Source organism: Salmo trutta, chromosome 40 (genome assembly GCF_901001165.1).
Source record: "Salmo trutta chromosome 40, fSalTru1.1, whole genome shotgun sequence".
Lineage (NCBI taxonomy): Eukaryota > Metazoa > Chordata > Actinopteri > Salmoniformes > Salmonidae > Salmo > Salmo trutta.
In genome coordinates this window covers 17872809-17899842 of record NC_042996.1, presented here as the reverse complement: position 1 = coordinate 17899842, position 27034 = coordinate 17872809, and the positions used below count along the sequence as shown (strand labels likewise).

Below are 27034 nucleotides of genomic sequence, written 5' to 3'. Positions count from 1 at the left end.
CCTACAGGCTACGGTGAAAACATTTGCACACAAAAAAAGGAGGACTTCGGGAGACCAGGGGAGTCTAAATTTGATTTAGGCCTAATTTAAATTAGGCCAAATTTAAATAGATTTAGGACAAATTTAAATTTGAGTTAGGCCTAAATTAATTTACCTTGAATATTGCAGCACATTTGTGTAGGTTACTAGCCAGACAAAACCCCCTGAGTTCAACAACAGTGGATGAATTTATCCTCAAGCCTACTAGTTTCTTATTCATTGTTAGGCTGATGTGTAATTTTCACAAAATGTTTATAAATAGCACATAAATCGCAGATAGTACAGTGCATAATGAAACAATCCCTTGTGAGTTAGTGTTTTGAGGGTGGACTGACTATTATTGGCATTAATGCAGAGAAACTGCGTTACGCCAGTGTTCCAGGTACGATATAAATACAGGGCTGAGGCCAATCGAGGTCAGACCAGGCGAGGACAGTGTTATTTTAGCCGCCGAGTGGTGCTGTGAGGGTCAGTATCAGAGATTTATTAAATTCAGAGTCTTAACCGACTGCAGGGCGTGTTTCCCCAATAGCCGTACAGGGGGGGTGGACCCTGGCCTCCAACTTAAGGCTTCCTGTCTAATATAATGTGAGTTTCCTGCCAATCATTTCTTATTAATAGTACTGTAGCCAACCTGCTCGTTGGGGTATGGGCTGACAAATTACACTTAACCTTGGAGAACTCCTAACATTTCCAGTAATACATTTTTAATAGAAGGTTAATATTGATTCGACTCTATTGAAAAAGCATTCTCTCCAGTATCCGTTCGGTGAATCTAAAAGTAGATTTTAAATCTGAAACTGTACACTGACCAACAGAATGAGAGAGACCGAGAGAGCGAGAGAGAGAAAATAACAGAATTCTTTAACCAGGGGCGGGGCCTTCGCCAGGGTTGCAATCTGAGCTCTGCGATCTTCAATATTTACCTTAACGAATTGTCCACTATTCTAGAAAATTCTAGTTTCCACAATTCAGGTTAAATGCCTGCTCTTCGCAGATGACCTATGCCTGCTGTCACCCACAGCACATGGCCTACAGCAGAGCCTGGACCTGCCAGAGCAGTACTGCCAGACCTAGGCCCTGGCAGTAAAACCCAAAAAGACTAAAATAATGATTTTCCAGAGAAGATCCAGATCTCAGGGAATTAAACCAAAGTTCTCAATTGGTGCAAAATATATAGAGTACTGCACACACTACAATTACTTAGGTTAAAAATAAGCTCAACTGGACACTTTAATGATGCAGTGAATGAACTGAGGGAGAAAGCACACAGGGCATTCTACGCCATTAGAAAACAAATTCAAATTGAAATACCTATTAAAATTGTGTCATTGAACCAATTTCACTTCATGGCAGCAAGATTTCACCAAATGGGACAAACACCCCATTGAAACCCTGCACGCAGAGTTATGTAAGATTCTCCTACATGTCCAGAGGAAAACTACAAACAGTGCATGCAGGGCAGAATTAGGCCAATATGCACGAATAATAAAACTCAAAAAAGAGCAATTAAGTTTTGGAAACATCTCAAATACCCCCTCTCAGATCATTTCCAAGCCCTTCAATGCCAAGAGCTGAGCCAAAAAAATAAATAATAATAATAATAATAATAATAAAGAGTCCCATCATCCAGCTGGTCCTGGGGCTGAGTCACAAACCTGTTCTACTAACACACTGAAGGATCAGGACCAGAACATCCAATCAATCAGAATAAACCAAATTACAACACAGTCCAAACAAAACGACATTGCTTATTGGGAAACACAAGCACAAGCAAAATGCAGTGCTATCTGGCCCTAAATCGACAGTACACTATGGCTAACTATTTGACCATGGTTACTGATCAAAACCTTAGAAAAACCTTGACAAAGTACAGGCTCAGTGAGCACAGCCTTTCCTCTACAGGGAGCCAGGTTTTCCTGTGTCTACCCTTCTCAATGGCAAGGCTGTGCTCACTGAGCCTGTACTTTGTCAAGGTTTTTCTAAGGTGTGAAACCACTACACCACAGCAGAACCTGAGACAGCGCTGCATTTCCTGACAAAATGTCAAAAATACATTTTAAACCCTATTCAAGGTTTCAAAGACATCTCTGATGGGGGAGGATGCAGAGAGCTTTGGGTTGGCAGCGCATTACATTGCTGCCTGCCATAAGATGAGGGACAGTGTCTGACAGACCAACCAACCTGCACATGTCCTCTATATTGCTACTGTTAAATAGTTATTTTGACCCTTGGTTATTGTTGTTACTGTTGTCCCGTTGACAATATTGATTATTATTATTTTAATATTGTAAATATCCAAAGTAAGCTTTGTCAAAATGTACATTGTTACGTCATGCCAATAAAGCAAATTTAATTGAATTGAAATTGAGAGAGAGAGAGAGAGGTGGGGGGGTAGAGCAAAAGAGGGGGTAGAGAAGTAGAGGTAGAGAGAGGGGGTAGCGAAAGAGAGGGGGAGATTGAGAGAGAGAGAGAGGGAGATTGAGAGAGCGAGAGAGAGAGAGAGAGAGAGCGAGAGAGAGAGAGAGAGAGAGAGAGAGAGAGAGAGAGAGAGAGGGAGATTGAGAGAGCGCGCGAGAGAGAGAGTGAGAGCGAGAGAGCGAGAGAGAGAGGGAGAGAGAGAGAGAGAGAGAGGGAGAGAGAGAGAGGTAGATCAGTGATGACCATCTGGTCCTCACAGTGAGCTGTGCTGCTGGCCAAGCCATCTCAGTGGGCGTCGTCACTGGAACTCAGCGTCAGCTGGGCCACACCGGGTCATATATTACCCAACTGAAACCCATCTTGGGCCTGCTTGTTTAAGGCTACAGTGAATTCTCATTTTGGCCAAATGGCAAAAAATATGTGACCAAACTATTTCGCATTTTCTTTGTAGACTAATCCGAACGGTTAAAAGAAATCGCGCTATGCCCTCTGACAAACAATCAAACAAGCAAAGCGTCAATACAGGATTAGGATTGAATGCTACTACACCGGCTCTGACGCTCGTCGAATGTGGCAGGGCTTGAAAACTATTACGGACTACAAAGGGAAACCCAGACACGAGCTGCCCAGTGACGCAAGCCTACCAGACGAGCTAAATGCCTTCTATGCTCGCTTCGAGGCAAGCAACACTGAAACATGCACGAGAGCACCAGCTGTTCTGGATGACTGTGTGATAACACTCTTGGTAGCCGATGTGAACAAAACCTTGAAACAGGTCAACATTCACAACATTCACGCTGGGCCAGACGGATTACCAGGACATGTACTCAAAGCATGCGCGGACCAACTGTCTTCACTGACATTTTTAACCTCTCCCTGACCGCATGTAATACCTACATGTTTCAAGCAGACCACCATAGTCCCTGTGCCCAAGGAAGCGAATGTAACCTGCCTAAATGATTACCACCCCGTGGCACTTACGTCAGTAGCCATGAAGTGTTTTGAAAGGGTGGCCATGGCTCACATCAACAGCATCCTCCCGGAAACCCTAGACCCACTCCAATTCGCATACAGCCCCAACAGATCCACAGATGACGCAATCGCACTCCACACTGCCCTTTCTCACCAGGACAAAAGGAACACCTATGTAAGTATGCTGTTCATTGACTACATCTCAGCGTTCAACACCATTGTGCCCACGAAGCTCATCACTAAGCTAAGGACTCTGAGACTAAACACCTTCCTCTGCAACTGGATTCTGGACTTCCTGACGGGCCTCCCCCAGGTGGTAAGAGTAGGCAACAACACATCTGCCACGCTGATCCTTAACACTGGGGCCCCTCAGGGGTGTGTACTTAGTCCCCTCCTGTATTCCCTGTTTACCCACGACTGCGTGGCCAAACACGACTCCAACACCATCATTAAGTTTGCTGACGACACAACAGTGGTAGGCCTGATCACCGACAATGATGAGACAGCGTATAGGGAGGAGGTCAGAGAACTGGCAGTGTGGTGCCAGGACAACAACCTCTCCCTCAATGTGAGCAAGACAAAGGAGCTGATCGTGGACTACAGGAAAAGACGGGCTGAACAGGCCCCCATTAACATCGACGGGCTGTAGTGGAGCGGGTCGAGAGATTCAAATTCCTTGGTGTCCACATCACCAACGAACTATCATGGTACAAACATACAAAGACAGTTGTGAAGAGGGCACGACAAAACCTTTTCTCCCTCAGAATACTGAAAAGATTTGGCATGGGTCCCCATATCCTCAAACGGTTCTACAGCTGCACCATCGAGAGCATCCTGACTGGTTAAATCACCGCCTGGTATGGCAACTGCTCGGCATCTGACCGTAAGGCGCTACAGATGGTACTGCGAACGGCCCAATAGAACACTGGGGCCAAGCTTCCTGCCATCCAGGACCTACATAATAGGCAGTGTCAGAGGAAAGTCCATAAAATTGTCAGACTTCAGTCACCCAAGTCATAGACTGTTTTCTCTGCTACCGCACGGCAAGTGGTACCGGAGAGCCAAGTCTAGGACCAAAAGGCTCCTCAACAGCTTCTACCCCCAAGCCATAAGACTGGTGAACAATTCATAAAATCGCCACCGGACAATTTACATTGACCCCTACCCCTCCCTTTTTGTTTGTTTGTGCATAGTCACTTCGCCCCAACCTACATGTACAGATTACCTCAACTAACCTGTACCCCCACACACTGACTCGGTACTGGTGCCCCCTGTATATAGCCTCGTTACTGTAATTATTAATTTTTATTTTAATCTACTTGATAAATATTTTCTTCTTCTTGAACTGCACTGTTGGTTAAGGGCTTGTAAGTAAGCATTTCACAGTAAAGTCTACACTTGTTGTATTCGGCGCATGTGACAAATAAAATTTGATTTGATTGTGTGTGTCCCCTACCTGTATCTCCATGCCCTGCTCCAGCAGTCTCTTGGCCTGGTTCTCCACCTCCAGTCTGGCTCTGCTGATCAGCAGCAGGTCGTTCTCGATCACGTCAATACCAGACAGATCCACCCCCTGGGACAGGTAGTCTGGAGAGAGAGACAGGAGAACAGGGTGTTAGAGGGTGTGTGTGTGTGTGTGTGTGTGTGTGTGTGTGTGTGTGTGTGTGTGTAGAAAAACACCCTCCGACATTTGACAATATGACATTAGCGTGATTTATTTTTATTTCGATAGAAAACCACAGCCTCCTACAATACAGTCTTCTACAGTTTTGATTTGAGAAGAGAGGATGAGAGAGGAGAGTGAAGTCAAGGGGAAAACATGACATGCTAACTAGGAAGAAGCACACAGCTGTTTATATATCGAAAACAGGTGGAACTGCAGCCAATAGGAAAAGTAGCAGTACATGTGGAATTTTAAACATGCGTGTGTATATTAGTGTGTGTGTCAGCCAGATGTTCTATGCAGATGAGTTGATCCAATTAACCCCTCGGTAACATTCATTAAGACCTTCCCATGGCTCACAAACACCTTCAGTCCCTTCTACAAACAATTGTGTTAAAAACAATAGACAGTTGTATCTTTCAAAACCCTGTTACAAAAGGTAATGTGAACCAGCGACACAGGTAGGGAAAGCTTAAGCTACCATTTCAGTGCAATCCAAAAGGAGAGAGCAGGCAGGCACATATAAAAGCTATTTCGGGTGTTATTATTTGTCTAGACTCCCTGCTCTGCGCTGAGCGGGAGAAGTCAGTTAGCAGACTGGCCAGGGAGAAGAGATTGGACAGCAGAATATCTAATCCAAAAACAATCCACTCACAGACACAACTAAAATACAAATCCATAGTATGCTGGGCCCTGTGTGTGTGTGTGTGTCAGGCAAGAGTGTGTGTGGGGCAGCCCCCAGGGCCGGTCCTGGGCATAAGCGACATAGGCGGTCGACCACCCCCCAAAAAATCTGTATATATTATTATATTTTGGGGGGGAACTAAGGCGGGGTTTCAACTTACCGTCGAGCGTTAGAATAGTAGAATACACAAGGTGCAATTTCGAAATTTGGTTGTACATCAGCGATTTCCATCTTGTTATGTCAGTCACTCAATTAGCTGGGTACACTAACTTACCAACAGAGTCATTTATTTTGGTACTTTTGCACACTACTTTTGCTATCTCTCAACCAGTTTCATGAGGTAGTCACCTGGAATGCATTTCAATTAACAAGTTTGCCTTGTTAAAAAGTTATTTTGTGGAATTTCTTTCCTTCTTAATGCGTTTGAGCCAGCTAAAAGAACAGCTAAAATAAGCAAAGAGAAATGACAGTCCATCATTACTTTAAAACATGAAGGTCAGTCAATATGGAACATTTCTATAACTTTTAATGTTTCTTCAAGTGCAGTCGCAAAAACCATCAAGCACTATGATGAAACTGGCTCTCATGAGGATCGCCACAGGAAAGGAAGAAATAGAGTTACCTCTGCTGCAGAGGATCATTCATTAGAATGACCTGCCTCAGAAATTGCAGCCCAAATAAATGCTTCACAGAGTTCAAGTAACAGACACATCTCAACATCAACTGTTCAGAGGAGGCTGCGTGAATCAGGCCTTCATGGTCGAATTGCTACAAAGAAACCACTACTAAAGGACACCAATAAGAAGAAGAGGCTTGATTGGGCCAAGAAACACAAATGGACATTAGACTGGTGGAAATTTGTCCTTGGTCTGGAGTCCAAATTTAAGATTTTTGGTTCCAACCGCCGTGTCTTTGTGAGACGTGGTGTGAGTGAACGGATGATCTCCGTATGTGTATTTCCCACCGTAAAGCATGGAGGAGGAGGTGTTATGGTGTGGGGGTGCTTTGCTGGTGACACTGTCTGTGATTTATTTAGAATTCAAGGCGCACTTAACCAGCATGGCTACCACAGCATTCAGCAGTGATATGTCATCCCATCTGGTTTGGGCTTAGTGGGACTATCATATTATTTTCAACAGAACAATGACCCAACACACCTCCAGGCTGTGTAAGGGCTATTTTACCAAGAAGGAGAGTGATGGAATGCTGACCAAATTGAGAAGGTTTGGGATGAGTCGGACTGCAAAGTGAAAGAAAAGCAGCCAACAAGTGCTCAGCTTATATGGGAACTCCTACAAGACTGTTAGAAAAGCATTCCAGGTGAAGCTGGTTGAGAGAATGCCAAGAGTGTTCAAGGAAACGGGTGGCTATTTGAAGAATCTCAAATATATTTTGATTAACACTTTTTTGGTTACCACTTGATTCCATGTGTTATTTCATAGTTTAGATATCTTCACTATCATTCTATAATGTAAAAAATAGTTTAAAAAAAGAAAAGCCCTTGAATGAGTAGGTGTGTCCAAACTTTTGACTGGTACTGTATATTTATGTATATTTATGTGTGTGTATATGTATGTATATACAGTTGAAGTTGTAAGTTTACATACACCTTAGCCAAATCAATTTAAACTCAGTTTTTCACAATTCCTGACATTTAATCCTAGTAAAAATTCCCTGTTTTAGGTCAGTTTGGATCACCACTTTATTTTAAGAATGTGAAATGTCAGAATAAAAGTAAAGAGAATTATTTATTTCAGCTTTTATTTCTTTCATCACATTCCCAGTGGGTCAGAAGTTTACATACACTCAATTAGTATTTTGTAGAATTGCCTTTAAATTGTTTAACTCCGCTCAAACATTTCAGGTAGCCTTCCACAAGCTTCCCACAATTCGTTGGGTGAATTTTGGCCCATTCCTCCTGACAGAGCTGGTGTGACTGAGTCAGGTATGTAGGCCTCCTTGCCCGCACACGCTTTTTCAGTTCTGCCCACACATTTTCTAGATGATTGAGGTCAGGGCTTTGTGAAGTCATTTTGCCACAACTTTGGAAGTATGCTTGGGGTCATTGTCCATTTGGAAGACCTGATATTTTGAGATGTTGCTTCAATATATCCACATAATTTTCCTTTCTCATGATGCCATCTATTTTGTGAAGTGCACCAGTCCCTCCTGCAGCAAAACACCCCCACACAACATGATGCTGCCACACCCGTGCATCACGGTTGGGATGGAGTTCTTTGGCTTGCAAGCCTCCCCCTTTTTCCTCCAACATAACGATGGTCATTTTGGCCAAACAGTTCTATTTTTGTTTCATCAGACTAGAGGACGTTTCTCCAAAAAGGAAGATCTTTGTCCCCATGTGCAGTTGCAAACTGTAGTCTGGCTTTTTTATGGTGGTTTCCTTGCTGAGTGGCCTTTCAGGTTATGTCGATATAGGACTCGTTTTACTGTGAATATAGATACTTTTATACCTGTTTCCTCCAGCATCTTCACACGGTCCTTTGCTGTTGTTCTGGGATCTCTAGAAGACAGAACGCATCTCCTTCCTGAGCGGTATGACATCTGCGTGGTCCCATGGTGTTAATACTTGCGTACTATTGTTTGTACAGATGAACGTGGTACCTTCAGGCATTTGGAAATTGCTCCCAAGGATGAACCAGACTTGTGGAGGTCTACAATTTTTTCCTGAGGTCTGATTTCTTTTGATTTTCCCATGATGTCAAGCAAAGAGGCACTGAGTTTGAAGGTAGGCCTTGAAATACATCCACAGGTACACCTCCAATTGACTCAAATGATGTCAATTAGCCTATCAGAAGCATCTAAAGCCATGGCACCTTGCGGGCAAAACATTTTCATACCCCAACCTAATTTGGCCTAGCCCCCAAAAGGCTATGGCCGGCCCAGGTAGCCCCTCAGATAACCATTCCCTTCTGAGGGGCTAAGGGATTTCTAATTTGTTGTTGAGAAATGCTGGTTAGAAAATGCTGTATTTCAACCTTTCCAGCTTGGCCACTGGCCAGGTAGTGACGGCTAGCAAGGTCCTCAGTGGGCTCTTTGGATTGGCATGGCACTGCTGGCACCATGATGTGCAAGTTGTTGGCTTTTTGTGGTGCTTCTACACTGGGCCTGTGGTGTGCCATTGCTCTGGGCAGCTGTTACTCACAGGCAGTGGAGGCTACTGGTTCCACATCAATCAGCTTGCCTCATCGTTGGCCATATTTATCTGCACTGAGCAGACACTTCTCAACACAGCCTGGGAAACAGGAGGCAATACACTGAAAATAACTCCAACTGTGACCCTGGAAACACAATTTAGCCATTACAAGGGGAGAAAGGGACTTCTGATAAGAAACATTAGCTGTGATTCAATATGGCCGACTGGACACTCGCTAGGAGGGGAGAGGATACTGAAACAATTTCACAAAAACCTGCAATTTACTTCACAGCTGATAAGGAGGAGGCGACAAATAGAGAGAGAGATTGTTCTTGTCCTGAGAACCTCCATTTTTAAATTAGAAGGGAGGAATGAGAAAGAGAAAGAGAGCGAGAGGGGGGGGAGACAATTTCTTGGGATAGCTTATTTAGCACAAATTGGAAGGCTAAATTCACTTCTGCTATATACGCCTCAGCTCTCTGGCTCCATCAATATGTGAACCTCTTAAAAAGGTCTTCACAAGAACACAATGTAGCAGGAGCAACAACGATTCCTCGTTTCACTTTCAAAGGGAAAGGAGAAAGCCTGCAAGTAACATCAATAGCGACGACAGCTAATTCCGCAGAGATAGCGTGAAATGACATTGGATTGTCCACATTCCCAGAGAAAATGCAACCATCCAGGACACCATAGCGTGACAGTGGAGGCTACTACTACAGGTGTGAAAGCCATTTAGAGAGAGAGTCAATGTTACCATAAAGCATCCAGTAAATGTCAGTGTGGATGGCTGGTAAAGACACGGTTTTAAGTGCATACATAAAGCTGAAGAGAATAGCTCTAATACTGGTACAGTCAGAGTCATTATTGTGACAGTGTCCTACTCACTCAGATAAAAACCTATTTTTCCTTATGTTGACCAGAGAAAGGGTTAAAACTAGTGCACTGTTTAACAACTAGAGACAAATGATCATTATTGTCTCTGCCTGCCTGTGATTGGACAGACTGTAGCAACTGTACCATGAGTTCTCATTGGTTCCATACACAGAGCTTCCCTTCTATTGTCTGTCTGTCAGATGGACGAGAGGATAGAGAATGGTGTTTGTTAGTCATTGGGCCGGGAACGCCAAAAATCCACACACAAGGGGACACAAGGATTAGGGAAGAGAAAGGGCAGAGAGAGACAGGGACTGTGGACAGTAGGAATCAACCTCTCTCCTCATTTTTTAACGCAGGTTTCTGAGAACCAGTTTCAGAGTGTAGGGCTAAAATAGCTCTGTAGTCATTATATCTGGACACCAGGGACACAGGGGCGACACAGAACCCGTTTCCACACTTGTTTGTGTGTAACTGCTAACATAAACCTCGGTGTGAATTTGCTGCCAAAGCACAGATGTGAAATAGACAAAGAGGAATAAGATAGAGATGTTTTTTTTGCCCAGCAGAGCACGTATGTATGTATGTATGTATGTATGTATGTATGTATGTATGTATGTATGTATGTATGTATGTATGTATGTATGTATGTATGTATGTATGTGTGATATATATAATATATAATATATATATATATATAATATATATATATATATATATATATATATATATATATATATATACACTCACATACTGTGTGTACAGTATGCGAGTACGTGTGACCTCCGTGCTGCTTGAAGGTCACCCCCAGTGTTTCTTGGCACTCAGTCCTTTCCCATGCCTTCCCAACACCCCTCAGACAGCATCACATAAACACATGCTCCCTCCACAGCAACAGGAAGTGTGTGCGTGTGAGGGGTGGCTTGGACACCCTCCCAGTGGGACAGTGAACAACAGGAAGAGACAGGAGGCTCCAGCTCCAGGGTCTAAAGAGGGGCCTAGTGCATCAGATCTCACCAGCCAGATTATCACACTATCTCCATGTTTTATTAAGAGGGAAATACACAATTTTGTTTCACAGGTCGTTCAGTGAAGAGATTTCAACTGTGTTCAGCTTGGCCAAATATATGCACGTATGGAGACACAGCCAGCCAGCTGCAGTGGGTTGCACTCAGCCTGCTACCGGATGACCCCTGAACTCAGATGACCACTGACCACACGCAGAACACACTAAAATCAGCTCTCTCGGTATGGGGCCATGAGTGAGGGGGAGAAGAGAGGGATGAAACGAAGGAGAGAAAAGACACTCAGAGGTCAAAGGGACATGAGGTGATTCACACAGAGTGACATAATAGAAGAACACTCTGCTATCCTACCCGTCATCAGTAAACAGGCAGACTGGGTGAGGTCATCAAAGAGGGTCAGTCAATGAGGTCATCACAGAGAGCCCAGAAGGTAATCCGTGTTGTTACCAGTGATGTGACCTCAGTGAGGTTTAATGATTCAGAATGGAGTAATGCTGGGGCGTGTGTGCGCGCATTTGTGTGTCTGTCAAAAAAGGGCTTAGATTTTCCCACTTTGGTTTATTTTTTTAACGTTCTTGATTTTTCGTTCATTTTTAGGCTCATGTTAAGCTGGCAGTTATGGTGCACAGGTGGGGTTTTTTATATCGATGCATCATTAGGGAATTTAAGGTCATAAGTCTCAATGTAAAACGGACTGGAGAGTGCCATCAAGAGAAGTAAGCTAAAATCAAAGATGAAACGGGAGAGAGTTGACATACTATTCTGGCAGGAAACTCACTTATCCACACCTGAACACGAGAGACTCAAGAAAATGGGATATAGGAATACCTTTTTTTCTTCTTACAAAATGGGTAGAAGGTGCGTTGCAATCTTGATCCCAAATTCAGTTTATATCAGAAATAAAAGACAAGGAGGGTAGATGTATAGCTGTTAAATGTAAACTGGATAACAAGGAAGTTACTGACTTGGCCTTCTACAGGAAGGTGTTTGATTTAATTGCCACATAAACCTCTGGCACTCTTATGTGTGGAAGGGATTTTAACATGATTTGAAACTCAAAATTGGACAGCACAAATCAAAATAGGAAAATTAGCCTAGTTGCTAAAAAGATGAATAGGATATTGCAGGATTTAGGACTGCTTGATGTATGGCGTGACATCCACATGACAGATAGGGAATATACTTTTTATTCAGCCATACATTTTCATGTACAATGCAGATCGACACAGGCTTAAGGATTGTAGGATCGGGCAGAGCGACTTATCAGATCATAGTTTACCTTACTCTACACCTTGATAGCAAACCAAGAAATTCTCTATGGAGGCGTAATACCAGCATGCTGAATGATCCAGCATTCAAGGAATCAATAAAGACAGAATTGAACATCTATCTGGAGAAGAACGATAACAGGGAAGTATCTTCTGCTACATTGTGGGATGCAGCTAAGGCGGTTATTAGAGGAAAGATCATAGCCACATCATCTCTCAAGAAAAAGATTAAGGCACAGAAACTGCTGAAATTACAGGAACAAACTTAGAACGATTTAGTCATTACAAAGATCCTCTTCTATTACGAGAGATTCAAAAGGTAAAACAGGAAATTGACCAGATTTATAGTGAAGAAGTAGAGAAAAAGCTCAGGTTCCTGAAACAACAATATTATGAAGCAGGCTCAAAAAGGCAACAGAATTACTAGCATGGAGATTCAGGAAACAACAAGCACAGAATACCATATTCAAAATAAAAAAAGAGCACAAAACAAAGAAGATTCCATGCAAATTGGATGAGATACAGAATGCATTTGAATCATATTACACAAATCTGTACAATCAACCAGAGAAAGCAGATGCACAGACAATAGAGCATTTTTTGAACTCCCTTGATCTCCCCTTGATTGGCACAGAGCAAAATGATAGACTTACTTCAGAAATAACTACTGAAGAAATTAACAATGCAATATCTCATCTAAAAGCAAACAAATCTCCAGGCACTGATGGCTTCCCTTCAGAATGGTTCAGAGCCTTCAGAGAACAACTAACACCTCTACTTCAGGCCTGTTTTAACTGGATTCTGCGGGAGGGGGGTCTAATACCATCATGGAGAGAAGCCATCATATCTGTAATCCCAAAAGAGTGTAAAGATAAAAGGGAATGCAGTTCCTATAGACCTATTGCAATTCTTAACACGGATTATAAACTAGATGCATCAATAACAGCCAAAAGAAGTGCTATACAAGTGCTACATTAATCAGTCTTGATGCAGAAAAGGCATTTGATTCAGTGGGATGGGATTATCTATTCCAAGTTATGGAAAGATTTGGTTTCAACAAAGAAGTGATACAGTGCATCAAAACACTGCATTAATGTCCGACCACTAGAATAAAGATAAATGGACATTTGTCACGAACGGTAAAATTAGAGCGAGGGGCAAGACAAGGCTGTAATCTTTCACCCACACTCTTCTCCTTGTACGTCGAGCCATTAGCACAGGCAATAAGACAGGACCCAACCTTAGAGGGAATAACAATAGAAATCCCACCTAAACAGTTTAGTGGGATAAACGGATATCAAGGTTTATCTGGAACAGTAAGAGACTAACAATTAGATATACAACATTACAATTACCAAACAACTGTGGGGGTATGGCCTTACCAAACCTAAAAGATTATTTTGTGTGAGCCCAATTGAGACCTCTGGTGTGTTGGTGCAATTCAGAATACGAATCCAAGACTACTTTGACAGAGACACCCATACAGTCAGTTTTGGGAAATAAGGACATGGTAATAGAAATATACAGTAGACAAAATCTGTGGATTCATTTCTCTTTTAAGACATGGTTTAAGGTAGTTAAGCAAAATCATTTAGACAGAGAGGTCAAACTGCTGAGTTGGCCCGCATACGACCCCAGCTTCATCCCTGCAACTCAGGACAGCAGATTTAAACAGTGGACGCAGAAAGGCATCACATCATTCAGTACAATTATAAGGAAATGGGGACCTAGATAACTTCCAGGACCTAAGTATAAAACATGGCTTGGATAAACAAGATTTTTACAGATACCTACAAGTTCGACACTATTTCTTAAGGGAGATAAAAGTGATTGACCCTCGAGCACCTCAAAACGATTTAAAATCTTTACTTGGGTATTCAATCCTCAAAGAAACATTCTACAAACGATATTAAACAGAAATGGGAAGAGGAACTTAACATTGAAATAACTGATGAAACATGGTTGCACATATTTGAGACTCAACTAAGCGCCACCAACTCAAGGTCATGGAGAGAATTATTTTGTAAGAATGTTATATGCTTCTTCAGAACACCTAAACCTTAATCAAAACAGACAGGCTCCCTACACCCTTGTTGGAGAGTATGCGGGCTATCAAGGGTGGATCACTCCCATATCTTTTGGTCCTGCCCCGCAAACGAAACTTACTGGGGAGAAATAAGATCTAGCATTGGAAAAATAATTGGATTTGACATAGAACAAACATTAATTTCTTTGTACTTGGGTGAAATACCTGATAACTTACACACTAGAGAAAAGTACCTCTTGAAGGTCCTACTGGCAGGCAGTAAAAAGGCTATCACTAAGAAATGGCTACAAAAAGACCCTCCCACCGTGACATAATGGATAGATATTATTAAAGAAATACACCACATGGATCATATGACCTTTGCTTTAAGAACTCAAGAGGAGAGAGGTGAGGAATACTGGGAAAAATGGGTTTTATACTTGAAAATTGTCTAGTTCGAAGATGACGTCAATGTAACTAATCTGATGATGATGTGCACTGTAACTGCCAGATTTTTTATTTTTTATTTTACTTTACTTTGTACTTTCTTTGTGTTCCTCAATAAAAACAAAGTAAAAATAAAACATAAAAAAAGGGGCTTAGATGGTGGGCGTGGCAAGTGGAGTGGTAATGGGCGTGGATTTTAAGATGATTTCCTGCAATTCCACACATTTCTCCATGGAGCTGAGAGACATTGTTGCAGATTTAGAGCAAATTTCCAACAATCCTACACATTTTTTCATGGCGCCGAGATAAAATCTTGCAGTTTTAAAGCAAATTTCCTATAATTCTATGCATTTTGCCATGGCTAATGTGTTATTTTGCTCAAACATAATTCTTGTGTCAGTTACTGGAGTTTGATCAGGTGAAAGCCCACAGGCTAGCTCCCAGCCTTCCAGTCACTGACTGCTCAGTCACCTCATCCCTCGCTCTCTCTTTCTTTCTCCTTCAGTTGCAGACTAAACACTGAGCCCTGACAGGCTGTTTCTGCCCCATTATCTCTTGCCATGGTGCACTGATCAACAGCCACGACACACATAGTCAAATGGCTGGAGCTGGAGCTGGACACACACACACACACACACACACACACACACACACACACACACACACACACACACACACACACACACACACACACACACACACACACACACACACACACACACACACACACACACACACACACACACAGATCTAGACCCACAGTGAGTGCACAGTAGACTGGTTAGCAGTGACAGGCTCTGGCACGGCTACGCCCTCTCATCCCACTCTCTCCCAGCAGTCCTCACTGCTGATTGGTAACGCACACGCACACACACACACACACACACACACCTGAAATGGGGAAAAGGTAGAGAAACCCAAGCAAACAGCAGCCTGTAGCGGCATCAGGGGACAGGGTTGGATATGGGGTAGCAATATTAATAGCAGCATCAAACATTTATGGGTGTTAGGGCTGCACAATTCATCCAATTCACATAAAAATCGCAAGAGATCCATAATGCATGCAATATTTTTGAAATGCCACTCAGAATTTTATTTCACCTTTATTTAACCAGGTAGGCCAGTTGAGAACAAGTTCTCATTTACAACTGCGACCTGGCCAAGATAGAGCAAAGCAGTGCCACACAAACAACACAGAGTTACACATGGGATAAACAAACGTACAGTCAATAACACAATAGAAAAGTCTATATACGGTGTGTGCAAATGTAGAAAGATTAGGGAGGTAACGCAATAAATAGGCCATAGTGGCGAAATAATTACAATTTAACAATTAAACACTGGAGTGATAGATGTGCAAGTAGAGATAATGGAGTGCAAAGGAGCAATATGGGGATGAATAACAATATGGGGATGAAGTAGTTGGGTGGGCTATTCACAGATGGGCTATGTACAGGTGCAATGATCAGTAAGCTGCTCTGACAGCTGATGCTTAAAGTTAGTGAGGGAGATATGAGTCTCCAGCTTCAGTGATTTTTGCAATTCGTTCCAGTCATTGGCAGCCGAGGACTGGAATGGAAAGGCTGCCAAAGGAGGAGTTGGCTTTGGGGATGACCAGTGAAATATACCTGCTGGAGTGCATGCTATGGGTGGGTGCTGCTATGGTGACCAGTGAGCTGAGATAAGGTAGGGCTTTACCTAGCAAAGACTTATAGATGACCTGGAGCCAGTGGGTTTGGCGATGAATATGAAGCGAGGGCCAGCCAACGAGAGCATACAGGTCGCAGTGGTGGGTAGTATATGGGGCTTTGGTGACAAAACGGATGTGATAAACTGCATCCAATTTGCTGAGTAGAGTGTTGGAGGCTATTTTGTAAATGACATCGCCGAAGTCAAGGATCGGTAGGATGGTCAGTTTTACGAGGGTATGTTTGGCAGCATGAGTGAAGGATGCTTTGTTGCGAAATAGGAAGCCAAATGTAGATTTCATTTTGGACTGGAGATGCTTAATGTGAGTCTGGAAGGAGAGTTCACAGTCTAACCAGGCACCTAGGTATTTGTAGTTGTCCACATATTCTAAGTCAGAACCGTCCAGAGTAGTGACGCTAGACGGGCGGGCAGGTGTGGGCAGCGATTGGTTGAAGAGCATGCATTTAGTTTTACTTGCATTTAAGAGCAGTTGGAGACCACGGAAGGAGTGTTGTATGGCATTGAAGCTCGTCTGGAGGTTTGCTAACACAGTATCCAAAGAAGGGCCAGAAGTATACAGACTGGTGTCGTCTGCGTAGAGGTGGATCAGAGACTCACCAGCAGCAAGAGCGACATCATTGATGTATACAGAGAAGAGAGTCGGCCCGAGAATTGAACCCTGTGGCACCCCCATATCACTTTGTTTCTTAATATAAATCATTTGTTTTCTATGATTTCAACAGTTGCCCAAATGTTTTGATCTATATCGCAAGTGAAATGGCTAATGCAATATTGGGCAAAACAAAAAAATTGCACTTCGATTTTCTGAGCATATCGTGCAATGTTTGCAGTCTTCTTGGGTATGACGCTACAAGCTTGGCACACCTGTATTTGGGGAGTTTCTCCCATTCTTCTCTGCAGATCCTCTCAAGCTCTGTCAGGTTGGATGGGGAGCATTCCTGCACAGCTATTTTCAGGTCTGTCCAAAGATGTTAGATCGGGTTCAAGTCCGGGCCACTCAAGGACATTCAGAGACATGTCCCAAAGCCACTGTTGTCTTGCCTGCGTGCTTTTGGTCATTTTCCTGTTGAAAGGTGAACCTTCGCCCCAGTCTGAGGTCCTGAGCTCCCTGGAGCAGGTTTTCATCAAGAATATCTCTGTACTTTGCTCCATTCAAAACATCCCCGCAGAATGATGCTGCCGCCACCATGCTTCACTGTAGGGATGATGCCAGGTTTCCTCCAGATGTGACATGGGCTGTTACTGTGACCGTATTTAAAACGCCACACCGGTAGTCACGAGTCATGATGGCAGTCAAATTCCACTTGACTGTTTAGTCATGGTAATTAGGCTTCTCCAAGCTCTGATGCTGCTGATGGTCATTAGTCGCCTACCAAACTTGTGGCATGGAGCATTGTCCTGCTGGAAAAACCAATCCTCAGAGTTGGGGAACATTGTCAGAGCAGAAGGAAGCAAGTTTTCTTCCAGGACAACCTTGTACGTGTCTTAATTCATTCGTCCTTCACAAAGACAAATCTGCCTGATGCGAGACCTGGAGAGGCCTGCAAGCCACATCGTCACGCACCCACTGTGAAATTTGGTGGAGGATCGGTGATGATCTGGGGGTGCTTCAGCAAGGCTGGAATCGGTTTTTCCAGTAGGACAATGCTCCATGCCACACAGCCAGGTCAATCAAGGTGTGGATGGAAGACCACCAGATCAAGACCCTGTCATGGCCAGCCCAATCTCCAGACCTGAACCCCATTGAAAACCTCTGGAATGTGATCAAGAGGAAAGATGGATGGTCACAAGCCATCAAACAAAGCCGAGCTGCTTGAATTTTTATGCCCAGGAGTGGCATAAAGTCACCCAACATCAATGTGAAAGACTGGTGGAGAGCATGCCAAGACGCATGAAAGCTGTGATTGAATATCAGGGTTATTCCACCAAATATTGATTTCTGAACTCTTCATAAGTTAAAACATTAGTATTGTGTTGTTAAAAAATGAATATGAACTTATTTTCTTTGCATTATTTGAGGTCTGACAACACTTTTTTGTTATTTTTTGTTGTCTTTTTTAATATTTTGACCAGTTGTCATTTACTGCAAATAAATGTTCTAAATGACAATATTTTTATTTTTAATTCGGGAGAAATGTTGTCAGTAGTTTATAGAATAAAACAAAAATGTTTATTTTACCCAAACACATACCTATAAATAGTAAAACCAGAGAAACGGATAATTTTGCAGTGGTCTCTTAATTTTTTCCAGAGCTGTACATTCCCTACAGGCTGCATCTAATCGAACCTGGTCATGTTGCCAGATAATCTTCATAAATTAGCCAAATCCATTGTCATTCACAGTGTCATTTGGCATTCAAATCAACAAAAGAGTTAGATAAAACAAGCGGATCTGGCAACCAGGCTAGTGTGACTAATGGATTGAGGGTAATTATGTCTGTCCTATCAGACAGGTGTATAACACCTGATGATTGGCCAAAAGTCCCCTAGGGTTCACGTACCATTACACTCGCCACAGTTGCCGAGCCCGGTCTTCAAGAGAGTGCAAACACACAGACTGGCATGGTGACAAAGAGAGGAAGAAAGACACAAAGAGTGAGCGAGAGGGGGAGGGGGAGAAAGAGAGCGACAGAGATCATTTTGAATTTAAAAATCAACCTTTGGCATAATTCCGAGATGTCTTCCTTCAATCTCGTGACACTGGCACCAGCGGAAAACATCCTCTGAAGAAAACAGTATGTTCTCTGACGCCTCGGAGTTGAGACAGAGACAGGTCCTCTTTCATTTTTCCATTTCCTGCCAAAATATGACATCATTATCCTCTGCCTGACATTGACATCCCAATTTCAGTACTGAAACCTGGCCAATCTGTGGAATGTGAATACTAATGACTGTGTTCCAGAGCTTACGTGGAGAAAAAAGCCATTACTGAACCACACAGGCTTGATAGGTGTCATGTCTGTCTGTGGAGCTAGTGCCACTTAGGCTGCAGACACACTAGAGCAGTGGGCTACAGACCTCCCAAAACTGGCCCACGACTGAATATTTTGGGGGTAAAAAAATAAAAATACTGTAAAAAATGTCAACAAAAAAATATTTTACATTTAGGAAACTTAAAATTATTCCCACAAATAAAAAAAAAGAGACGTGATCGTGTCTCAATGTAATCAAGGAATGAAATTGTTGTTATCAAATACAATTTCTTGGGCTTAGTTATGGTCAAATTTTCAGTGTACATTATAATATTATAATTATGTTCCGGCCCCCGACCATCCCCTCCGAGAAAAATCACCCCCAGGCTAAATCTACTTGACTACCCCTGCACTAGACACAATACTACACTGAACTAAAGACTTCTCAAAGCTAACGAAAGGATGAAATGAGGGACCTGTTACATGAGACCAATCAGAGGAAAGAGGAGATGTAGAGAGGGGAAGAGAGAACAGGGAAAGAGAGGGGTTGATAGAGAGAGAGAAGAGAGAGAGAGAAAATGTTGAGAGCGAAAGGTTGATCCAGAGAGAAATAGAAAGTGTGAGAGACATGCTGCCAGAGAAGGGAGGGAGGGTGGGCGAGATGAGTAGGAAGGGCTATTAGCGCTCCGAGACGGAGCGAGTGAGAGTGGGAGAGGAAAGTGTAGCACAGCCAGAGAGCAGAACAGTGATCTCTCTACTCCAGCCTGGATCCTTACACACCCTGAGGACTTAACTACACCATCTTACCCGTCACACGCAGCCAGAAACCGCCTCAGCGGCTTCAGGTCCTTTTCTTCCTCTCCCTCGTCCTCCTTCGCTCTACCTGGGAGGGAGTGTTCCACCTGGCTATCTATGCTGACAGTGCTGTGAGGTAGAGGACGGAGACACACACGACTACCTCAGAGGACAAGGTAAACATCTATCACCACACTGATTTCTCCATTCTCTGTTACAATAGCGCGCTTGATAATGAATGTCAGTATGTACACTGAAGCAAATAAATGCATTTCAGATGCGTTCAAAAACAAACTCAAAATGACAACAGTAATGACTTCAGTTCTTGCCAAAAGCACTCTCATTTTCTACCTCTGCTGAACCGTGAGGAACGGTTGTCAAAACACAAAAACGCCACCATACTGTACAGTACGTGCACACTATCGGCAGAGTTCAAAAGAAAAACTGGAGCAAAAAGCCTGCAAACTTCTCACTCGTATTGTACCAACAGACAAAGAACCAGCAGCCGTGTGCGCTCACTGCATGTACAGAACCCTAGCGCTCTAGTGTAGTCTCTGCCTGTCTGCTCCGCCAGCCTACAGTCACACAGTAGAGACATAACTCGACCAATACAGCACAGTCACATCCAAAGGGATTATATTTCTGCTCCTTCTCCTGCCTGCCCACTTACTCAACGCTCTGATAATGTTAAGCATCACTTATGAGCGCGGTGTCTCTGAAGCCTTGCTCTTAGCGCGGAGCGGAGCGCGGGGGCTTTTGTGCAAACACACCGGTCTCATAACAGCCTGAGCCTTCCACTCATCTCACACACACACACACACACACACACACACACACACACACACACACACACACACACACACATCTTCTCATAGTGCACTGTGAGCTGTCATGCGTGCAAGTGAATAACTGAAAGCCAGTAGCTTAACCTCTGTGTGCAGTGCCACTGCGCGAAATTACAGATACCAAACCACATGCTCTGTGTCATACGGATCATACACTGTCATGTTCTGTGTCATACGGATCATGCGCTGTGACATGCTCTGTGTCATACGGATCATACACTGTCATGTTCTGTGTCATACGGATCATGCGCTGCGACATGCTCTGTGTCATACGGATCATGCGCTGTGACATGCTCTGTGTCATACGGATCATGCGCTGTGACATGCTCTGTGTCATACGAATCATGCCCTGTGACATGCTCTGTGTCATACGGATCATACACTGTCATGTTCTGTGTCATACGGATCATGCGCTGCTACATGCTCTGTGTCATACGGATCATGCGCTGCGACATGCTCTGTGTCATACGGATCATGCGCTGTGACATGCTCTGTGTCATACGGATCATGCGCTGTGACATGCTCTGTGTCATACGAATCATGCCCTGTGACATGCTCTGTGTCATACGGATCATGCCCTGTGACATGCTCTGTGTCATACGGATCATGCCCTGTGACATGCTCTGTGTCATACGGATCATGCGCTGTGACATGCTCTGTGTCATACGGATTATACACTGTCATGTTCTGTGTCATACGGATCATGCGCTGTGCAATGCTCTGTGTCATACGGATCATGCGCTGTGACATGCTCTGTGTCATACGGATCATACACTGTGACATGCTCTGTGTCATACGGATCATACACTGTCATATGGATCATACACTGTCATATGCTCTGTGTCATACGGATCATACGCTGTCATATGGATCATACAATGTCATATGCTCTGTGTCATATGAGCTCGTCTCTTCTCCCAGTAGCACTACTAGTCTCTGGCCCTCTTGAGCTTCTGTTCACACACAGATAGACGCAGCAAAAGATGGAGAGAGAGAGATGAAGAGAGAGAAAGAGAGAGAGCAAGATGACAGAGGAGGGAGGGAGCCTGCACAAAGGACCAGTTCAAAGGCTGAGGGCTCATTTGTCAAACAAACGCATGACAGGCCTTGAATAGCCAAAGGTATAATAAGTAAGACATCCACTAGGAATCAAACAAGAGTCAGAATGCCTCTGTGTCTCTCCATCTCTCTCCATCCCCTTTTCTTGGGGGGGGGAGAATTAATTCAATACAAACCCGATTAGAGGTTATTAACAAAACACACAATGACAACAGACAGGCAGATCTATCACTGGGTTGATGTAACGTACTGATACAGCTCAGACTGTCTGGATAATGATCATTTGGGGCTGAAATATCATGACACTTTCTTCTCATTCATTATCTTCCTTTCATTTACATCTCTTCCTCTCTCCATCTTTTTGTTCTCCAGGACGATGATTGAGGGAGGAAAAATAAACGGAAGGATGATGTCACCCCCTGATTTGTCCTGCTCTCCTACTCTGTGACAGAAAGAGAGAGAGAGCACGCACCAAATGCCACATAGCTGATGGCCCAGTGTTGTAATATATTCTCCTCTCTCTCTCCAAAGTAGCTAATGACCTTCCTCCCAGCCTGGTCTGACTTCGTATAAGGTGCCACAGCACTGAGGTGATCCTGCCTCACCCCAGCGGAATTACAACGTGTGAGGAGACGGAAACGCCATTGACCTTTACTCTCCTCTCTGGAAGGTGATGGAGGGGTGTTTCTGAAGGGTGTCGGAGGGAATACGGACAGAAGGAAGAGGGGAGGACAGTTGAGTATCAGCCTCTGTTAAGATCCGAGGAGGACTACAGATCAAATAACAAAGGACGACAAGCAGCTGCATAAAAGAAACCATTCATTTAGTCAACCACGTGGCTGGAAGCTACAATGCACATCCTCTCCCTGCCCACCGCGGACGACGAGCGTGTGTGTTCCTGCGTTTAATGAATCCTCGGCGCTTTCCCCTAACCCGGAATACAGTGTTTTTATTGGATGTACGAGAGTATAGGGCAGTCCTCTGTGATCCATCACTGTTGTTTACAGCCTCTGGGTAAAGTAAAATGAAGAAATCTTTTGAAGGTGGACTGGTCTTTCTCTCATGGTGGAGCTGAATTTGTATCCGTGGAAATAGAAAAGGAAGGATCCAAGAAACGCAGTTTCAGTTGGCTCCAACTGCATCACAATACTCCCATTATTTAGACAAAAGGTTGCACCATTAGGATTAAAAGTGTGCCAAGTGGCGATTTCTGCTACTACTGCATTAGCATTACTACTACAGAACTATGGTTGGTTCTTGTGATTTTCTATTGGGGCCTCAGAAAGGCAGCTCTGGCTGGTTCATGGACTCTTGAAGGGGAGACGGCACACGAGGGAGGGGTGAGTACAGTGTGTCTGCAATGCAAATGCCTATTGAGCCACAAAAGGACTGTCTGGTTCTGGATAGTTTCTCTGGACAAGACTAGCCTCTGGACAGATCACACGGAAAACTGGGTTATATCGAGACATAAAAGCAAAGCAAGGACGTTCATTAGTGAAATACCTAAGAACATGGACACATTGATCAAAGTAACCACAAACACAACTCTAAGCCTAACGTAACAACAAAACACTGACAGGACTGACTAAAGTGAAGCACTATTAGTTCTAGTCAGCTAAAAATGTAACACTAGATAAAGGTGTCAGCAATGAAGGGATAAAGGGAGTGTACTCATTTTCACAAAGCGAAAATCTTATTATCACACACAGCAGAACACCATCTTTTAAAAACACAGCGGAAAACTGTGGAAATTGGCTTTTTGATTTTTAATTGCCACCTTTTGAAAGATTCCATCAAGATGACATCACAGAATCAGTTTGTGATTGAAACTTCCACACTTGAAAAGGTTCACACACTGGCCACATGTCACACTAAATGGAATCCCAGTGAGGTACAAATACACTCAGACAAAGTCCCAGACACAAAAACAGCCAGACAGATCAGCTAGATGAGATTTAAAAGGAATAGAAATTCCATCTTCTACACTGTTGTATGCTCCCATATAACCTAGTTTAATTCAACGTTTTGAAGGTACAGGAGATGACGATGAGACACGTAAAGACATAGATGAGAGGCAGTCAATAGTCATGCATACGACACACAACACCTTTCTCTCCCACTATACATAAGTTAATGCAATCAGTCTCTGTCCTGATCTTTCTCTCCTCCTCTCTCTGTGTCACCATGTCTCTCTAGGATAATGCATACCCCTCCTGTGCTGATCTCAGAAGCCACCATGAGCAACGTGACTGTCCTCGACACCTCGGAACCCTCTGACCTTGATATGACCCAGTCTGCCGCCCCCTACCCCATCAGCTTCCAGGTACATGCATACATGTATACCACTTCTACTTTAATTAGGAGGGTAAACTTAGTTCAACGTCAGTTATCGTGAAAGCAGATAGCACGATTAAAGCATATCGCAATGAAGCAAGCAGCTATTACAATACTATTATTGTGATACATTGATTACCGTAAAACGAAATGCTATTCTCCAGGTGTCGCTGACAGGGTTTCTGCTGCTAGAGATCGTGCTGGGCCTAAGCAGCAACCTGACAGTGCTGGTCCTCTACTGCATGAAGCAGAACCTCATCACCTCCGTGTCCAACATCGTCACCATGAATCTGCACGTCCTAGACGTACTAGTGAGTGTCAGTCTTTGATGTTTCCATTAGGCACAGACCTCGGATCAGTTAATACATTGAAAATACAAAGTTTAACCACCGGGAGGGAAAACACAAAACTGACCTTAAATCAATGTGTAGGGACAATTCCAGTGAGTGTCTAGGATGAGATGATTGCAGTGCAATTAGTCTGTGACAAATCTCAAGATTCTTCAGTAAGCAGGTCACTATATCTGCTGTAGAAGGAGACAAATTTAACTAATAATAATCTTAATCCTTATTTATCTCTCTGGTTCCAGGTGTGTGTGTCTTGCATCCCGCTGACTGCAGTTGTAATACTCCTCCCCCTAGAGGCTGATACAGCGCTGGTCTGCTGCTTCCACGAGGCCTGTGTCTCCTTCGCTAGCGTAGCCACGGCCTCAAACGTGCTAGCCATCACTGTCGACCGCTACGACATCTCAGTGCGTCCAGCCAACCGCATGCTAACCATGGGCCGCGCCGTGGCTCTGCTGGGCTTAATTTGGGCTATGTCCTTCTTCAGTTTCCTGGTCCCCTTCATGGAGGTGGGCTTCTTCAGCGATTTTGGCTCAGAGTTCGTCAACCAGACTGCAGTTGCCTCGGTGGTCCATACCAACGAGTACTACACAGAGCTGGGGCTGTACTACCACCTCCTGGCTCAGATCCCCATATTCTTCTTCACGGCCGTAGTCATGCTGGTGACCTACTACAAGATACTCCAGGCCCTGAACATCCGCATCGGCACCCGCTTCCAACACAACCAGCCCAAGAAGAAGCCCCGCAAGAAGAAGACCATCTCCTTGACTACCGCAACGCAGGTGGAATCTACAGATGCGTCCCAGGGCAGCGGGGCAGTCAGAGGGGGCGGAAACCCACCTGCGGTCCTGTCGATGCGGACCTCCGTCTCCGTCCTCATGGCTCTGCGCAGGGCCGTTAAACGCCACCGGGAACGGCGGGAGAGGCAGAAACGTGTCTTCAGGATGTCCCTACTCATCATCTCCACCTTCCTGCTCTGCTGGACGCCCATCACAGTCCTCAACACGGTCATCCTCAGCGCAGGGCCCTCAGACTTCACGGTCAAGTTGCGGTTGGGTTTCCTGGTCATGGCCTACGGGACGACCATCTTTCACCCACTGCTCTACGCCTTCACCAGGCAGAAGTTCCAGAAGGTGTTGAAGAGCAAGATGAAGAAGAGGGTGGTGTCCGTGGTGGAGGCTGAGCCCACGCCCAACAACGTGGTCATTCACAACTCCTGGATCGACCCCAAGAGGAACAACAAGAAAGTCACCTTCGAGGAGACTGAGGTCAGGCAGAAGTGTCTATCTTCCCAGGACTTGGAACAAAACAACATTGTCTGTCATCCATGATAAGGCTATAGTGCATCGTGAAGATCGGCTTGGAGGCAGTTGTTAGGCCGAAAGACATACCTCTCAACAGAGGTGGCAGAGTGGGATAATGGGACGTATATCTTCAGAGAAAGTGGAATAAAGACAATTTCTGAGAAGCCGTTGAATATCTGCATGGCTAGAGGGAGTTGGTAGACACGAGTCTGAGCCAAGGTCAAGATAGAAAAGCTTCTGTTCAGAAGATGTAGAATAAGACAATGTGGATTATGAGGACGTGAAATAAGAATAAAATGGATTAAGAAATGGACACTTATACAAGGTGACAAAACATTATCAGGAACCAACTCATTTAAAAAAAGGGAAACCACTTATCCAAAGCAGCAATGTAAATGAAAGTGTTTTACCTGTATAGCCACCCTAAAGGGGATAATTTATTACTATTTATTGTAAGAGGTTGATGTGGCGTCAAGGACAAGTTAAAGTAAGTACTGTACTGCATGGTGTTGTTATAAACCGTAACATAATTATTGTGTATAGTCATGTACAGTGAATAGAATAAATATATGTTTACAACACATAAAGGAAAGATTCACCCATTTTGAATATTATATGAAATTTGTGCATCTCTGAGCTATGAGCAATGATGCAAAATGCATCATACTGGCTGTGTTTCTGCCTGCTTGAATGGCTAATACCTCAGATACACAAGAAAACATGAAATGACCCCTGGAATCGATAGAACATAGCTCAGAGATAGACAAATATGATAGAACATTTAAAATGGGCGACTCTGTCCTTTAAGTACTAAGTATTTGTCCTTTTATAATAAATAACGTGAAAAAAGTTGAGGGCATTCTGCTGGGTATTTTGGTTAAAGGGTATTCTGTCACATATACCCCACTTTATTACGCTTTCGTAAACTTGGCCACTTAGGCACAGAGGACATCTAGTCAGTGTAAAGCCACAAATATTTACATGTGAAATTCCACTTCCCATTTCCTGTCCTCTGTGTCTTTCCATGTGCCTGTTATATGTGTGATTTAGTGTAAGATGGAGGGATAGAAACAGAGGCCAGCAGCACTTTACAACCTCAGCGAGAGGCTGCAATCTGAAAACTAATCACAGCATTACTAAGACGTGACCTTGTGATTT

At 43.8% G+C, this 27034-nt stretch overlaps 2 protein-coding genes across 5 annotated transcripts in view; one reads left to right on the top strand and one right to left on the bottom strand.

Annotated features, from left to right (window-relative positions):
* The window catches only part of LOC115180419 (conserved oligomeric Golgi complex subunit 5), a 96947-nt gene that overhangs the window by 52538 nt on the left and 17375 nt on the right, over positions 1-27034 (bottom strand). For both annotated transcript variants that reach the window (XM_029742482.1, XM_029742483.1), the window contains exon 7: positions 4889-5019. In XM_029742482.1, coding sequence (XP_029598342.1) covers positions 4889-5019 — 131 coding nt within the window. The remainder of the gene's footprint in view (positions 1-4888; positions 5020-27034) is intronic.
* On the top strand, positions 19857-26728 carry gpr22a (G protein-coupled receptor 22a). 3 transcript variants are annotated; one of them, XM_029742484.1, is made up of 5 exons: positions 19857-20166; positions 22267-23234; positions 24091-24217; positions 24393-24539; positions 24818-26728. In XM_029742484.1, exons 3-5 carry the CDS (start codon positions 24095-24097, stop codon positions 25901-25903), a joined length of 1356 nt encoding a protein of 451 aa, XP_029598344.1. In that variant the 5' UTR covers positions 19857-20166; positions 22267-23234; positions 24091-24094; the 3' UTR covers positions 25904-26728. The 3 variants fall into 3 exon arrangements, with proteins under 3 accessions (XP_029598344.1, XP_029598345.1, XP_029598346.1); XM_029742485.1 differs by lacking the exon at positions 19857-20166 and adding an exon at positions 21294-21956; XM_029742486.1 differs by lacking the exons at positions 19857-20166; positions 22267-23234 and having other exon boundaries at positions 24040-24217.